Source organism: Salmo trutta, chromosome 29 (assembly GCF_901001165.1).
Source record: "Salmo trutta chromosome 29, fSalTru1.1, whole genome shotgun sequence".
Classification (NCBI taxonomy): Eukaryota; Metazoa; Chordata; class Actinopteri; order Salmoniformes; family Salmonidae; genus Salmo; species Salmo trutta.
The window spans coordinates 24846309-24862935 of record NC_042985.1 but is presented as its reverse complement, the minus strand read 5'-3'; the positions used below and the strand labels follow the sequence as shown (position 1 = coordinate 24862935).

Below are 16627 nucleotides of genomic sequence, written 5' to 3'. Positions count from 1 at the left end.
TGGTGTTTGTGTGTGTGCAGTAAAAACCTGACATGGAGGGACATGCAGCACTTGGTCGTGAGGACCTCTTATCCCGCCCACCTTCTCACCAACGACTGGAATACCAATGGGGTCGGCCGAAAAGGTACAGCGAGGCGTCCCATTAGCTGAGGTCGGCTGACCATCACTCCCGTGCCTTGCCAGTTGCACAATGGAGACTGATCTATATTTTATTTACATCAATTGATTTAAAGTTGCCTACATTAAGCAATTACAGAAAGCCATGGCTCCAAAGTTCATTGAGAGATTTTACTGGGCACACAGCAGGGTACATGCAATAATCTAATAGTGAAGAGGCCCTTATTGAGTTGGAACTGGAATCGTGATGAAGTAGCCTTTCAGCACTCTGATATCGATCTTTCTTTTTCTTTCTCTCTCTATCGCTCGATCTCTCTCAGTGAGCCACTCATATGGGTATGGTCTGCTTGATGCCAGTGCGATCGTGGCTCTGGCTGAGAACTGGACCAACGTTGGGCCCCAGAAGAAATGTGTGCTGTCCATGGTGGCAGAGCCCAGGTGAGCTACACACACACACACACACACACACACACACACACACACACACACACACACACACACACACACACACACACACACACACACCAGCTCTACCTGTAATACCACTCACTGTTTGGCTGGCAGGAGCACTCAGTACTAGCTTCATAGGGATTACATTGGTTTTGGGTATAGTACAGTTAACCTACCCGGTGATTAACATATAATAAACCTATGTGATCCTTATTAGAATAGGATGCTTCAGATTGTGTGTGTGAGTGTGTGTCTCATCTGGGGGGTATTGGCTGTAGAGGTGATGAGCGCTGCTGTGTGTGGGCTGGTTTGTGATGGGCTGTAGGTGTGAGAGGTGCTCATGTGGGACCAAGCTGTCATACCCCAGTGTGACTGCATGTCATGTTTCTATTCTGAGCATGGCACCGGGGGCCCATTGATATGCTCTGCTGGGTTCGTGTGTGTGTGTGTGTGTGTGTGTGTGTGTGTGGTAGGGTGATGATCTTCTGAGCCTGGGGGAGCATGTTTGAGGGAAATAATCACTTTCAGATGAGTCTCTCTCTCACTCTCACTCTCACACTCACTCTCACTCTCTCACACTCACTCTCTCACACACTCTCTCTCACACTGTCTCCTGTCTTTAACCCTGCCTCTGCTACATACAGTAGCTGACTGGATCCCAGCCCTGTTGTAGTCTCTCTGTACTGGTCCCCAGATCACAGCCTACCACTGGAGCCTGTGTTAAAGGTGCAGTGTGCATTGTACAGTACAAGAGGTGTTGCTTCTGAGCGATAACTGCTGGCTTGGTGTGGATTTATTTCCCCTTCACTCTCTCTGACTGCTGCGAATTGGATTCTAACATTTTAAGGGATTTAATTAGGAGGAAGCGGTGTGTTTTTCCACCCAGTTCACTGATTACAGCCCGTATTTTCTATCAGCTGGGCGCCACAGCTTTTCTAAAGCCTCATGCCCTCCTCTCCCCCCACAGCCCTCCTCTCCTCCTCCTCTGGGTTCAGTTGTAGTGGATGTGTGTAAGCTGCTAAGCGGATTGGGGGGAGTCGAGGGAGCCTGGTACTTTTCTCCTGTAGAGGACAGGGCTGCTGCAGGACCTGAGCTGCTAATCCTGTTTCAAGGCCGCAAACCCTGTACCCTCAGCAGGCTCTCTCTCACACACTAGTCCAGAGCAACAGTCACACCCTCATGCAGCATCACTCAGAGAACCATTATCGTCGCGCACACAGAGTTGCTGTCACATGCTCACTCCCAGCTGAGGCATCTTTCTCACAGACACCAGAAGCCAGCAACATGAAAACACAAGCCACTCCAAGCCAATTTTCATCTTCAATAACTATGCTGTCTTTGTGCAAATGTATGTATTTGGTCCATATATGCTGATGTGCTGTTTATCTGTGTCAGGAACATTGGGAGCCACCTGCTGATCACCAAGACAGTGGACGGCTGTGTTGGGACAGCCAACCATGTGAGCTCCCTAGAACATGCCCAGGCCCAGCTCACCCTCTCCTACAACCGCAGGGGCAACCTGGGCATCTACCTGACCAGCCCACAGGGCACCCGCTCCACACTGCTCGCTCCCAGGTACGTACGTATGTATGTACGTACACACACACACATACCTTATCTTACCTCATTTCCACTCACTGTATATAGACTTAAAAAAAAAAAAATTATACTGGATTATTGACTGTATGTTTTGTTTATTCCATGTGTAACTCTGTGTTGTTGTATGTGTCGAATTGCTATGCCTTATCTTGGCCAGGTCGCAGTTGTAAATGAGAACTTGTTCTCAACTAGCCTACCTGGTTAAATAAAGGTGAAATAAAAAATACACACACACACCTTGTATTACATACCTCCTGTCTCTCCCCTCCAGGCCTCATGACTACTCATCAGAGGGCTTTAATGACTGGGCTTTCATGACCACACACTCCTGGGACGAGGACCCCCGGGGGGAGTGGACCCTGGAGATGGTAAACGTGGCAGGGGCCAGCGACTATGGTAAGACACCTCTCATTTACTACCTTAACATTTGCTATTGTTATGTCTGGAACATTGTCTAGGAGCTCAGAGAGAGAAAGAGAGAGTGACAGGATTTCTGTTAGTGCAACCGTGTCTGACTAGCAGTGTCACTGAAAGAATGTGTGTGTGACGGATGTATGCTTGTGGTTGCATTTATTGTGCATCATATGTGTTTGATTCATTGATGTACTGCGTGTGAGAGCGAGTGTGTGCATGTGCAGTATGTGCTTGCACACATGTGTTAATGGATTTGTGTATTTCATAGTGTGTGTCAGTGCATGTGTGCATGTACGTCATTCATGTGTTGATGATTTTGTGTGTGTGAGATGCTTCCAGACCGCTAACAGGGAGTGTTTTATGCGCGGGGCAGCAGTGTCTGTGCATGCAGAGCTTTCCTTTTGATCCCTTTTATACAAGCTGTCAGGCAGTCTCTCTCTAGCTCCACACACCCACCCCTAAATCAGCTTCATTAAACCAGGGAGAGTAAATCAAGCAGGGGATTGGAGGGTCCTGCTGTCTGGCCCAGGCTAACCCAGGCTGACCCAGAATAACTATGACCTAAGACCCATCCAGGCCACACTACTGTCAGACAATATTTTGGGGTTTGTTTGTGATTTTCTTTCTGTTGCTCTCTTTCGTTTTGTTTTCTCTCTCTTTCTCTCTCTCTCTCTCTTTCTCTCCCTCCCTCCCTCCCTCCCTCCCTCCCTCTGGCTGTAGATCTCTCAACACAATATTTTTGGGTTTATTTGTGATTTTCTTTTTTGCTCTCTTTCGTTTTGTTTTCTCTCACTCTTCTCTCTCTTTCTCACTCTCCCTCCCTATGGCTGTAGATCTCTCAGCCCCCCCCCCCCTCTGTGATATAGGAAGTTGGACCCTCTCAAAGGGCCCCTCATATAAATGGCTCTCCCGGGAAGGGTTGTTCTTCACTAACGGGTCTATAGAGAAACACCAGAATTTATGCTTGTATTTTTAATGCTTTACTTCTAGGAATCTTTTATTGTCATTCCATCCAGGAAATCCAAGAATATAGAAGGAGCAGGATAGAAGCTGCAGTTACAGAACCCTCCCTGAAGAGTGCCAAAGCCTTGCTGGCGTAGACGGTGGCTTGGAGATCTGTGCTCTTGTTGCTTATGTGTAAAGTTTGCTCTCTCCCTCCCTCTGTCTAGGCACTCTGACTCAGTTCACCCTGGTGCTGTATGGTACAGGCTCAGACTCTCCCAGCTCCACAGCCAAGGACCTCTCTCAGTCCAGTAACGGCAGCTGTAAGACTTTTGACCTACAGCAGATCTGCATTGGTAAGAATGTTACTGTTGGTTACCATTGGTTACTGTAAGAGAATGTAGATTCTGTACCTAGGGTCTCGTAGAGCTGTGGTCTGCCCAGGCTTTTGTTCCTGCACAGCACAAATGCACCTAATTAAATCCATCATGGTCTAATGGATCAAAAGTCTGCCCCACTGTGTCTCTGCAGGCTTCAGTTGCCTACCCCTACCCTAAACCTAACCATTTAATGAACAGGTACATTTACACTGTACAGGTAAGACCGGAGAGATGAAACACTGGCTCTCCTATCAAAAGTGTATGGCTTGTCTCCAAAAGGTAGATTGCGAGCTACCAGTAGCTCACAGCCCACCTATGATAAGCTTGCCAATGAATTGTGAAACTACTTGCATTTTTTCATGTGTTCCATCAGAAAATGTCATAAACATAAGGCTACCGGTTACTAACCAATCAGACACATTGGCATTATCCCACCCCTGGTTTGCCACTGTTGACTAAAAAGCCAAACGTAAAATAGTATCTGGCAATTAAATTCTGGCAATATTGCCTGTTTGGTGTGCGCGTTTTTCTAATGATAACCGCGTCTTGTGGGTAGACAGATGGACTTTCCCCATAAACCTTCTCAATTAAAAGTGAACAAACATTTAACCTCACAGAACTAGGCTATGTCATGATCATTTGTATCAATTGGGTGGCCATTGCTTTGCAAACTCTGCCATGACATGTTCTACAGACCTCAAAAATGGTCTTCTGATGTGGTTTAAGCATTGACATGGACTCCATTTTCGATGTTTCTTTATGAATAATTGTTATATTGAGAGTAAAAAATACAATTAAAATGAGATCTGAATTTGGGAAAATACAAATACAAAATGTTATGGGGCCTGTCATGCCAAATACTGTTTATTAACCATTATATTACCCAAATATATTGACTGAAAGCACAAATATTGTTCACTAAGGATCCGGGGAAGAGTTGCAGGGTAGAGGAGAATAAAATAGTGTGCCTATTTGAAAACGAAATATATATATATTTTTAAAGTAGCTCGTGACATGTTTAATTTTTTTAAGGTACCGTTCATGCTAGAGGTTGGAGACCACTGCCCTAGAATAAGACTGGGAGAGACAGGAACAGTCTGACCCCTGCAGGATCCCCTGGGTATCACAATTTAACACTTGTTGGTATACTGTATCAGATAGTGAGTGGCGTAATGGCATAGATGTAGGTTGTGAAGCATGAACTCTGGATGGTTGAGTTTGTTGATTAGCTCGTCCTCAGAGATATCCACTGAGATATTGAGTAAACATGGCGGCAGGTTGGCGAGGACGGCATTTTCCAAGCTAAACTGACCAAGACGCACCTCCAACAACACATAACATATAATTCTGCCTTCAAAACAATCCTGAAACAGGACAGGTAAAAAAATGCCATTATGGAATGGACAACCAGTGGGTTACATTGGTTTCAAGTTTGTATCGGTACATTTTTGACGAGCTGATCATAGTGAAAAAGAAGATACTTCTGCATTTGCTGCTGTGTAAACACATTGATTCTCATTGCAAATAGGCCCAGGATAACTCCCGATAAAGTTGGGTAGCTTAGTCACAGGGTAGCTTAATCATGGGAATCAGGACTAATAAAGCAAATGCAACTGCCTGTTTTACAAACAGTAGGCCTAACAAATGGATGGGCATTCATAAAATTCCATTGCAGGCTGACACTGTAGGCTACACCCCAGTCAGCACTGACTGACGCCGACATCAATTGGGTGTCTTTTTCTTTTTTTTTACGCCCACGGATGTAGATTTTTGGTCCGGATGTAGATTTTTGGTCCGGTCCAGACCAAATCTGAACCCGTTATAGACGTCTATGTTTGGCTTAGATTTGGTTTGGTCTGGGCCTCCCCAGTGGTGCAGTGGTCTAAGGCACTGCATCGCCGTGCTAGCTGTGCCACTAGAGATTCTGGGTTCGAGTCCAGGCTCTGTCGCAGCCGGCCGCAACCCACCATCGTCCGGGTTAGGGAGGATTTGACCGGCAGGGATGTCCTTGTCCCATCGCGCTCTAGCGACTCCTGTGACGGACCGAGCACAGTGCACGCTGACACGGTCGCCAGGTGTACGGTGTTTCCTCCAACACATTGGTGCGGCTGGCTTCCGGGTTAAGTGGGCATTGTGTCAAGAAGCAGTGCAGCTTGGTTGGGTTGTGTTTCGCAGGATGTACGGCTCTCGAAATGTGTCTCACCCAAGTCCGTACGGGAGTTGCAGCGATGAGAAATTGGGGAGAAAAACGGGGTAAAATTAAAAATTAAAAAATGTAAAGGTTTTGTCTGGACCGACCTTCGTTTGGTCCAAACATAGACGGCTGACTATAAATTACGTATCTTTCATTCAGAACTGAAATTTTACCTGATTTCAACATCCTGAAAATACGTATTTTAAACATCCGGAACGACTCCTGTGACGGACCGAGCACAGTGCACGCTGACCGAGCACAGTGCACGCTGACACGGTCGCCAGGTGTACGGTGTTTCCTCCAACACATTGGTGCGGCTGGCTTCCGGGTTAAGTGGGCATTGTGTCAAGAAGCAGTGCAGCTTGGTTGGGTTGTGTTTCGCAGGATGTACGGCTCTCGAAATGTGTCTCTCCCAAGTCCGTACGGGAGTTGCAGCGATGAGAAATTGGGGAGAAAAACGGGGTAAAATTAAAAATTAAAAAATGTAAAGGTTTTGTCTGGACCGACCTTCGTTTGGTCCAAACATAGACGGCTGACTATAAATTACGTATCTTTCATTCAGAACTGAAATTTTACCTGATTTCAACATCCTGAAAATACGTATTTTAAACATCCGGAAAATATGTATTTTCACTTTTCATTCAGAACCTAAAATGAACGTCACTTCAAAGTCTGGAAAATACTTAATTAATGGGACTATTCTAGTTTTGTTGGGGTATAGGAGGAGGGCGGGAATTTTTTGGGTCTCATCTAGAGCAGCAGAACGGCCAGGACCGGGCCTGGCTGTGATCAACACATTCAGCCAGTTAGCAGATGACAACTCTTATTAGTGCAGCCAGACCAGCCCTGTGGACATACTGTGTCATTTATGTTGGAATTTCGTCCCTACTGCTCCCTCCTCCCTCTTTTGCCTCTGTCATCAACCCCTTCTCCCTCAACACTCTGTCACTACTCCCACCCTCTTCCTCTCTCTCCCTTCCTCTCCTTCCTCTGTCCTCTTTTCCTGCTGTCCCCTTTCAATTGATCCTTCCTCTCTCTCCCACCCACTTCAATTCTTTAAACAGGGAGAGAATGACAACTGATTATGAACCGAGTAATTAGATTGAGGTAATGGTCTGTCTGACCGTGTAGGCTGGGGGGAATGGGCCTTGCAGAGTGGGCTGGGGGGTGGAACCTCAGTAGCTGTGTGTGTGAGATTAGCTTTCCAAATCATTGGGGGAGATAAGGAGTTACAGGGTGCTGCTACAGAAACTACTGCGGTGATAACACACTAATGCCACTGCCAAACTGTCCACGTGGATATGCAGACTTAGTATAGATAAATGCTTCAGAGCTTATTAGAAAGTCCATATATCTGCGATATTATTTCCAACTGGGTTGGCAAAGCACGGCTCAGGGCATAGATATGCTACAGTGCATTTCTCCTCAGATAGATGAGGGATTTACACACGCTGCATTTGTCTCAGCACACAATCTGCACAGCTCATCAACACATTCACACTCCAAACAGTTTGCGGCAGGAAACTGTTCATTCTAGCAGAAGCTACATGAACATTATGCAGCTTAAGTTGAGGGAACTTTCACAGGCTCATGATTTTAATGCCCCAGAATGAGGCGATGCGTAATGTGCTGCATGATTGTCATGGCAGACTATTCAAATACAGTTCACATATTTGAAGGTTTGTGTGAATTAAATTAATTTATTAGCGGTGATTGCGCACGAACCATGTTAAATGAAGAATTTGGACACCAGCAGTACTAAAACGTGTCTCTGTTTCTCCTCTTGTCTCCCTGTATGCAGAGTGCAATGGTGGCTACTACCTCTTCCAGCAGGGCTGTGTGAGGGACTGTCCAGCCGGCTACACCGCAGGCTCCCAGCTCCTCAATTACACCATGGGGAACTCTGTGGATCCAGCCTCGGTCCCCTCCTGCCTGCCCTGCCAAGCCCCCTGCCTGACCTGCAGCGGCCTCAGCCCCAGCGCCTGCCTCTCCTGCCCCCCTCACAGCCACCTGGACCCTGTGTCCAGCACCTGCCTGCACCTCAACCAGATCCAGAGGGAGTCCCCTGGCAACTTCATGGTGGGCCAGGGCAACGCCGGTCCCCGCCCAGAGCTCAGCTCCCGCCTGCCCGTCACCATCGCCGTGCTTAGCTGCATGATCATCATGGCCACCTTCGCTGGGGTGTTCGTTCTACTGCAGCTGAGATCTGGAGTCCTGGCCAAACTGCCCTCACTGGAGGAGGCCGGCTCAGGCCTGAGGGAGGGCTTCGGCCTGGGGGGCAGCAGCAGAATGGTGTTGTACCGCGGTATCCCTACAGTGTGGGGCGACGAAGGGGTGAACACTGACTCCGACAACGATGAGTTTGACGTCCACAATGAGAAGACTGCCTTTATCAAAACACAAAGTGCTCTTTAACCCCCTCCTGTCTTCGTATTCCTGCTTTCTACAGCCTTCCCCCAATCACTCTGAGTCGTCTAATTCCGGGCTCCCTGTCCTCCTCATGGTCCCCTCTGGTTTCTCTTTCCCTGTTTCGCTCCCTCGTTCTTCCTCTCATCGGGTTTCATCCTCCAGGTTTAGTGTTCCACTCTGTAGTGGGTGACCTGATGGGAGACTGGAGTCACGCGGAACAGGGATGGCCTGGGCGTGCTCGGCGCTCGCTTCACACTCGGGTGCTTTTCTATTAAACTGTCTCTCTGTGTCCTTTCGCCCTCAATCACCATCAGACAGAGTGTTTTCTGAACACAGCCCATTTCCCGGACGGCTCCAGGGTTTCCCTGTCACAATAAACAAACCATTATTGTTTGCTCTCTTTTTTTTTCTTTCTCCAGTTCCAGTGCAGTAGCCGGATGAGATTGTAAATAGGGGGTACACAGCTGTGTGTGTGTGTGTGTGTGTGTGTGTGTGTGTGTGTGTGTGTGTGTGTGTGTGTGTGTGTGTGTGTGTGTGTGTGTGTGTGTGTGTGTGTGCTGAGTAGACAGCGAGATCGGGTTAGGGTCAGATTCTGAGAAGCCACAGCTTGAGTCCTCATAGTCCCAGTGTTTTGGTGAATCAGCCCCAGGCTCTCCCAGAGCTACTGAGTGTATCCATGCTGCAGTATGAGACTATCTCTCAGCTCTGGCTGGATACAAGGCTATGAGTCATGAGACTAGCAACACTCACTCTACCCCCAGCATGGAATTCAGGAGGCGTTCTGCTTATTCCGAGCGGTTTAGGAATGCTGGATTCATGTGATTCTGAGGGTTATATAAAGTCCCCTGATCTCCGCCCCTCTCTGTTCTCCAGATCCCCAAAGATAGGTCAGCAGTTCACCCAGCTACGCCTCCACACTTTACTGGGCCTCAGAATTTACACCAAAATAATATTGCCTCTATGATTGAAACCCCATTCCCCCCCAAAAAAGTACCTATGAATAATTAAATTGGCTTTCCACTTAAGTCTTATAATTGCTCAGCTACTGAGGGTGAAAGTGGTAGTGAGATGTATTGTGGATGGGGCTCAGTACTGTAGAAGTGACTTTTTAACACAACAGTTCCTGTGGGCTTCTCTGAGCAGCTATGCAGGTAGTGAGACGAGTGTGTGATAGAGAGAAGGGTTTTACGCACTGCAGAAGAGAGAGAAGAACAAAGTCTGGCCATGATTACCAGACGGGGCACTCCACTCTCCCTACTCTGCTGCTCTTTTTAATGCTGTTCATCACACACACTTAGCACTATGTTGGTCTTACACACACCCTACCTCATTTCAGTAAGGTATATGTGTGTCTGAGTGTGTGCTGGCCAAGCGTGTGAGCAGGTGTCCAGTTGAGCAAAAGGAAGGAATGAGCACATTAGGAATACTAAGGATGTGGTTGTGTTTGTAGGCTGAGTTATGATACTGGTTGGCCTGTGTAGTTTCCCTGTCTGCTGTTCTTTAAAGAACTGCCTATGTTAAAGAACTGAGGTTGGCTATAATAAGCAAACTTTTTTTAACATCTTTTATCTGTCATTGAGACTTATCCCAGCTTCTCTCCACTCGCCCTCCAGTCGTCATCAGGGATGTCGATGCAAACTACAGATAATCTGTTTCATATACTTGCCAATGAATTATATCCTGAACGACACTACAGCTCAGATGTATTCCAAAGGAGTTTTTTTTCCTACTCATACTGTATCTTTATTGAAAAACTTTTAAGTGAATTTTTGGCTGCATATCTTCCTTCTACAATCTGTACCTCATTAATTCATCCATTGGACAAATATTGGATCCATCCATCTTTTTTTTTCTATTTTTATGTTGAAGTTATTTTTCATTTCCAGCAGATAATAGGGGGCTTCACTGAGAGGGGTTGTCATAGTGACAACGTGCATAAAAGATTGATGCAGCTGCTCATCCCGTCCTCTCACTCAGATCACACAGCAACGGCAGCAGAGTATATGTGTTCCATAGCAATGATGAAGGATTATATAGGTCAAAGGTGAAAGCTTTTCAGAGAAGGATATTTCTTTTGAACCGTAGGAGTTTTCCTTACACTGATTTACACTTCTACAGTAAAAATAAGACTGAAATGTCTTTATCTACAGTGCCAGGGCTGTAGGGCTGCAGTCTCTCTCCTTTTTTCTCTCTCTCCTCCCCTACTCTGTCTTGGCACAACTTAAATGTAATTTAATATATCCTTATTTATGCCCTCTGAATATATAGTTTTCAGGATAGTTTTTTAAGGGGAGGGGGGGGTGATTCCTGTGCTTTAAATCTTATGTAATTAAAAACATTGCTGAGGAAGACAGTGTTCCATACACAGAATGGGGAGTTGCTATCCTCTGAGTGCAAAGTAATGACGGCCAACTTTGTGCAAAATATGTAATTACTACAACGCTGGAATAGTGTGCCGGCTGATGTAAGGTGCTGTCATTGATAATGTGTTCCCTTAAAATGAAGTAACTGATAAATCCTAAGAGATTTTTCTTCCTTCCAGAATTATAGTTGAGCAATCATATAGCAATCATTTTAATGCCCCCCATTTACATTGTTTCCTCTAAATTGGTCACTTCTGAATGTGGAAATCTATATTGCATTATAACAGTATGTCTAAGGAAAAAGACATCTGCTGGGAAGGAGGTTGCACCCCTTGCAGTGCAGCCTCAATACTACAGCTGACTGCAGCAGAGATTCTGGCATTACCAAAGACAGGGCAATTTAGAGTTGTGTTCGGTACAGTTCTGTTCCATATTGCTGAGCCTGCGTTGGGGAGATGATGCAATCTGAGGTTTTCTATATGCATTGATTCATAAATCAGATGAATGTCTTTTTTTAATCTTTCTGTTATTCCTGTTTTTTAATGCAGCGAGAACTTTCCCTCTCCACCCCCTGCTTGGTGACGGTGGTGGAGCAGAGACATTCTGTATGCTGAGATACAGTTTTGGATGTGGAGGGAGCAGATTAGTGTATGGGGATAGGATACATTCTCAAAGGGCTGAATGAGGCTGTGTGTGTGTGTGTGTGTGTGTGTGTGTGTGTGTGTGTGTGTGTGTGTGTGTGTGTGTGTGTGTGTGTGTGTGTGTGTTATAACTACAGAAGAAACACACTCATGGGGGTTAAACAGAGCTCTGGACATATGGCCCATCCAGCTCTGTCCACCTTTCCACACCTCTCCTTATGAAGTCTTTGGCCTGGGGCTACATATAGTACCTTACAGAAACAGTGACCTATGAATAATGTAAAAGAATAACTACCTTAGATGGGACATAACTCTAAAATAAGGCCTATTTTTGTACTATATATATATGGTGCAGTGTAATGTTCTTGTAATTTAAAGATTTTTTTTGCTCTTGTTAAATTTGTCCTTTTTATTTAATTGATAGATTCTACGAAAAATAAAGATCTATGCAAACTTCAGGATTTGTCATGTGCTTTCTATGTGATTGATGGAAAGCTGTATTACAAAAATCTAAATTATGATTGATACTGTACCTGTATGACAAGAATCAATATTTTATGTCCAGCTAGATTCAATTGAGCAGAATACTTTATTTCACCGGAGTGCTGTGCTCCAAGAGAACACAATGGCAGTTCAAATATATAGTCAAAGGATAGCCCTAGTGGAGTTGGATAATTGTGGTACATGAAAAGAAAAGTATAACCTGTTTCTTACAATAGCAGTACTGTGTATCGCACCAGAAGAGCTAAAGTATGTGGCCTCCACCCAGGGTTGGGTAGGTTACTTTCTTAATGTAATCTGTTAGTTACTAGTTGTCCAAAATTGCTGCATTCGCCATAGGCCTATTTTTTACGTTTTTGTTGGTGACACTATCTTGTTAACTTGCAGCTGTTTAAGTATATCAAACGTGCGCGAGTTTGAGCATGTGTCCATTTTTCTTATCAGCATTTGATTGAGCAATAAAAGCGCCACTCGTGGTCTTGTTAAATTAAACTAGTTTTTGATACTATGCAGCACACTACCACGGGGGAGTGTAGAAGGGAGGAACTCCTCAAATTTGTATTCCATAGGCTGGGATCGGCACTATGCAGCTGTTGCAAGAGCGCATCGTATATTCATTGCGCCATATTCATTGCGCCAATTCTGTCGTAAAACGTTTTTTAAATGGAACGCAACGGGTAGGGACTTACTTGAATTTCCCGAGGTAAAGACAGATTCAGGTTGGATATTCGCTGGTAGTTTTCCTTAACGTCCACCATCAGCAGTTAGGGGCCGTCAACATAGTGACAAATCACATTTTTCAAATTTCAATAGCTCTAACCATTACTCCTAAAACTTTCAAAATTGGTTCTAGCTAACCCGATGGCATACACACATTGCACGCACATTTTTTGTCGGTTTACATCTCACACTATTTTAAATGTATTTATTTTAATAGCTACTTGGTCATGTGACCTACTGACTTCAAACAAAGTTCAGAATGTACACTCAGTGGGCCTACACAGTGCACAACCTTTAGTTTGTCCATTTTCATCTCACACAATTTTCAATGTTTTTAATTTCAATAGCTCCTTGGTCATATGACCTACTGACTTCAAAGAAGGTTCAGAATGTACACTCAGTGGGAATACACAGTGCACAACCTTTAGTTTGTCCCCAAACAATTTTATTTGCTGGTTTTAAGCATTAAACATTCAAATAGCTCTTTGTTGACTGTTGCTGGGTGCTATCGTCCTCCATCAGCACCGGCCTGTACCCTACCTGCCCTAAGCTCTCTCCTGGCCCTTTACACTAAGTCTGAATGTGTCCTGCTAGGTGACCTAAGCTGGGACATGCTTAAACCACCTGACCAAGTCCTAAAGCAATGGGACTCCATAAATCTTTCTCAGATCATCATCAATCCCACAAGGTATGACTCCAAACACCCAGAAAAGGCTAATCTCCTCGATGTTATCCTCACAAATAATCCTGATAGGTATCAGTCTGGTGTTTTCTGTAATGACCTTAGTGATCACTGTTTTACAGCCTGTGTTCGTAATGGCTGCTCAGTGAAATTACCTGTCTTGATTTGTCATAGATGCTTGCTAAAAAAACTTTAATGAGCAAGCCTTCCTTCATGAACTGGCCTCTGTAAAATGGTATAGAATCAGCTTGATTCCCTCTGTTGAAGACGCTTGGACCTTCTTTTTTGATATTTTCAGTGGTATTGTTAAACACGCACCCATAAAGAAAATGAGCATTAAAAGCAGGTGCAGCCCCTGGTTCAACCGTGATCTTGCAGAGTTACTCCACCTCAAGAATAGCATTTGGCGAAAGGCTCGGCACATGCATACTCAGGCTGACTGGCTATTGTTCAGGCAAATGAGAAATAAGTGCACTCAGGCTATCCGGAAGGCCTAAGTTTACTTTAAGGAGCAGTTCTCTCTCTGTGGGTCTAATGTCAAGAAGTTCTGGAAAACAGTTAAAGACCTGGAGAATAAACCATCCTCCTCACAGCTGCCCATGTCCCTTAATGTTGATGATGTGGTTGTTACTGACAAGAAGCACATGGCTGAGCTCTTTAATCACCACTTCATTAAGACAGGATTCCTATTTGACTCAGCTATGCATCCTTGCCTGTCCAACATTTCCTAATCTCTCACCCCTTCTAATGCGACTATCCCTGATGCTTCTCCCTCTTTTTCCCCTGCCCTGCTACAAAGTTTCTCCCTGCAGGCAGTCACTGAGTCCGAGGTGCTAAAGGAATTCCTTAAACTTGACTCCAATAAACCATCTGGGTCAGATGGTTTAGACCCTTCTATAAGGTTGCTTCCCCTATAATCACAAAGCCAATCTCTGACCCTTTTAACCTGTCTCTCCTTTCTGGGGAGGTTCCCATTGCTTGGAAGGCAGCCACAGTTCGTGGGGGAGATCAGGGGGAGATCAAGCTGATCCTAACTGTTAGGCCTGTTTCTATTTTGCCCAGTTTATCATAAGTGTTGGAAAAACTTGTCAATAATCAACTGACTGGCTTTCTTGATGTCTATAGTATTCTCTCGGGTATGCAATCTGGTTTCCGCTTAGGTTATGGATGTGTCACTGCAACCTTAAAGGTCCTCAATGATGTCACCATTGCTCTTGATTCTAAGCAATATTGTGCTGCTATTTTTATTGACTTAGCCAAAGCTTTTGATACAGTAGACCATTCCATTCTTGTGCGCCGGCTAAAGAGTATTGGTATCTCTGAGGGGTCTTTGGCCTGGTTTGATAACTACCTCTCTCAAAGACTGCAGTGTATAAAGTCAGAAAATCTGCTGTCTCAGCCACTGCCTGTCACCAAGGGAGTACCCCAAGGCTCAATTCTAGGCCCCGCACTCTTCTCAATTTACATCAGTAACATAGCTCAGGCAGTAGGAAGCTCTCTCATCCATTTAGTCGCAGATGATAGTCTTATACTCAGCTGGCCCCTCCCCGGATGTTGTGTTAAATGCTATACAACAAAGCTTTCTTAGTGTCCAACAAGCTTTCTCTACCCTTAACCTTGTTCTGAACACCTAGAAAAAACAAAGGTCATGTGGTTTGGTAAGAAGAATGCCCCTCTTCCCACAGGTGTTATTACTACCTCTGAGAGTTTAGAGCTCGAGGTAGTCACCTCATACAAGTACTTGGGAGTATGGCTAGACGGTACACTGTCCTTCTCTCAGCACATATCAAAGCTGCAGGCTGAAGTTATATCTAGACTTGGTTTCCTCTATCGTAATCGCTACTCTTTCACCCCAGCTGCCAAACTAACCCTGATTCAGATGACCATCCTACCCATGCTAGATTACCGAGACAATTTATAGATTGGCAGGTAAGGGTGCTCTCGAGCGGCTAGATGTTCTTTACCATTCGGCCATCAGATTTGCCACCAATGCTCCTTAAAGGACACATCACTGCACTCTATACTCCTCTGTAACTGGTCATCTCTGTATACCCGTCGCAAGGCCCGCTGGTTGATGCTTATTTATAAAACCCTCTTAGGCCTCACTCCCCCCTATCTGAGATATCTACTGCAGCCCTCATTCTCCACATACAACACCCGTTCTGCCAGTCACATTCTGTTAAAGGTCCTGAAAGCACACACATCCCTGGGTCGCTCCTCTTTTCAGTTCGCTGCAGCTAGCGAATGGAACGAGCTGCAACAAACACTCAAACTGGACAGTTTTATCTCAATCTCTTCATTCAAAGACTCAATCATGGACACTCTTACTGACAGTTGTGGCTGCTTTGTATGATGTATTGTTGTCTCTACCTTCTTGACCTTTGTGCTGTTGACTTTTCCCAATAATGTTTGTACCATGTTTTTGTGCTGCTAGTATGTTGTTGTCATGTTATGTTGCTACCATGCTGTGTTGTCATGTGTTGCTGCCTTGTTATGTTGTTGTCTTAGGTCTCTCTTTACGTAGTGTTGTGTCTCTTGTTGTGATGTGTGTTTTGTCCTATATTTATATTGTATTTTGTTTTTATCCCAGGCCCTCGTCCCCGCAGGAGGCCTTTTGGTTGGCCTTCATTGTATATAATATTTTTTTTTAACTGACTTGCCTAGTTAATAAATAGAATACAGTAAATACATATGAGATGAGTAATGCAAGATATGTAAACATGATTAAAGTGACTAGTGTTCCATTTATTAAATGGACATTGATTTCAAGCCTATGTATATAAGCAGCAGCCTCTATGTGCTTGTGATGGCTATTTAACATTCAGATGGCCTTGAGATAGAAGCTGTTTTTCAGTCTCGGTCCCAGCTTTGATGCACCTGTACTGACCTCACCTTCTGGATGATAGCGGGGTGAACAGGCAGTGGCTCGGGTGGTTGTTGTCCTTGATAATCTTTTTGGCCTTCCGCACCAGAAAAATACACAATCTTTTTGGCCTTCCGCACGCGCACCATATAAATACACAAAACAAAGAAATGGAACATTGTCCTTACTTGATGTAGAAACAGGTGAACAGTTTTGGAACACTGAGCCATTGTCTGCAAGTAGGTTACTACGAGTAGGTTACTTTTGACAATAAGGCACCAGACTACAGCCATATAGTTTTGAACATAGAAGAAGACCAAGAGACGGCAGTAGGCAAGGAGTCGACCGGGAT

At 45.0% G+C, this 16627-nt stretch overlaps 1 protein-coding gene across 2 annotated transcripts in view; it reads left to right on the top strand.

Moving 5' to 3' along the window:
- LOC115167187 (furin-1) overlaps window positions 1-11967 on the top strand; it is a 99094-nt gene extending 87127 nt beyond the window's left edge. For both annotated transcript variants that reach the window (XM_029721361.1, XM_029721360.1), the window contains exons 11-16: window positions 21-124; window positions 438-555; window positions 1963-2142; window positions 2438-2562; window positions 3750-3878; window positions 7898-11967. In XM_029721361.1, coding sequence (XP_029577221.1) covers window positions 21-124; window positions 438-555; window positions 1963-2142; window positions 2438-2562; window positions 3750-3878; window positions 7898-8511 — 1270 coding nt within the window. In that variant the 3' untranslated portion in view covers window positions 8512-11967. The remainder of the gene's footprint in view (window positions 1-20; window positions 125-437; window positions 556-1962; window positions 2143-2437; window positions 2563-3749; window positions 3879-7897) is intronic.
- Window positions 11968-16627: the final 4660 nt, after the last annotated feature.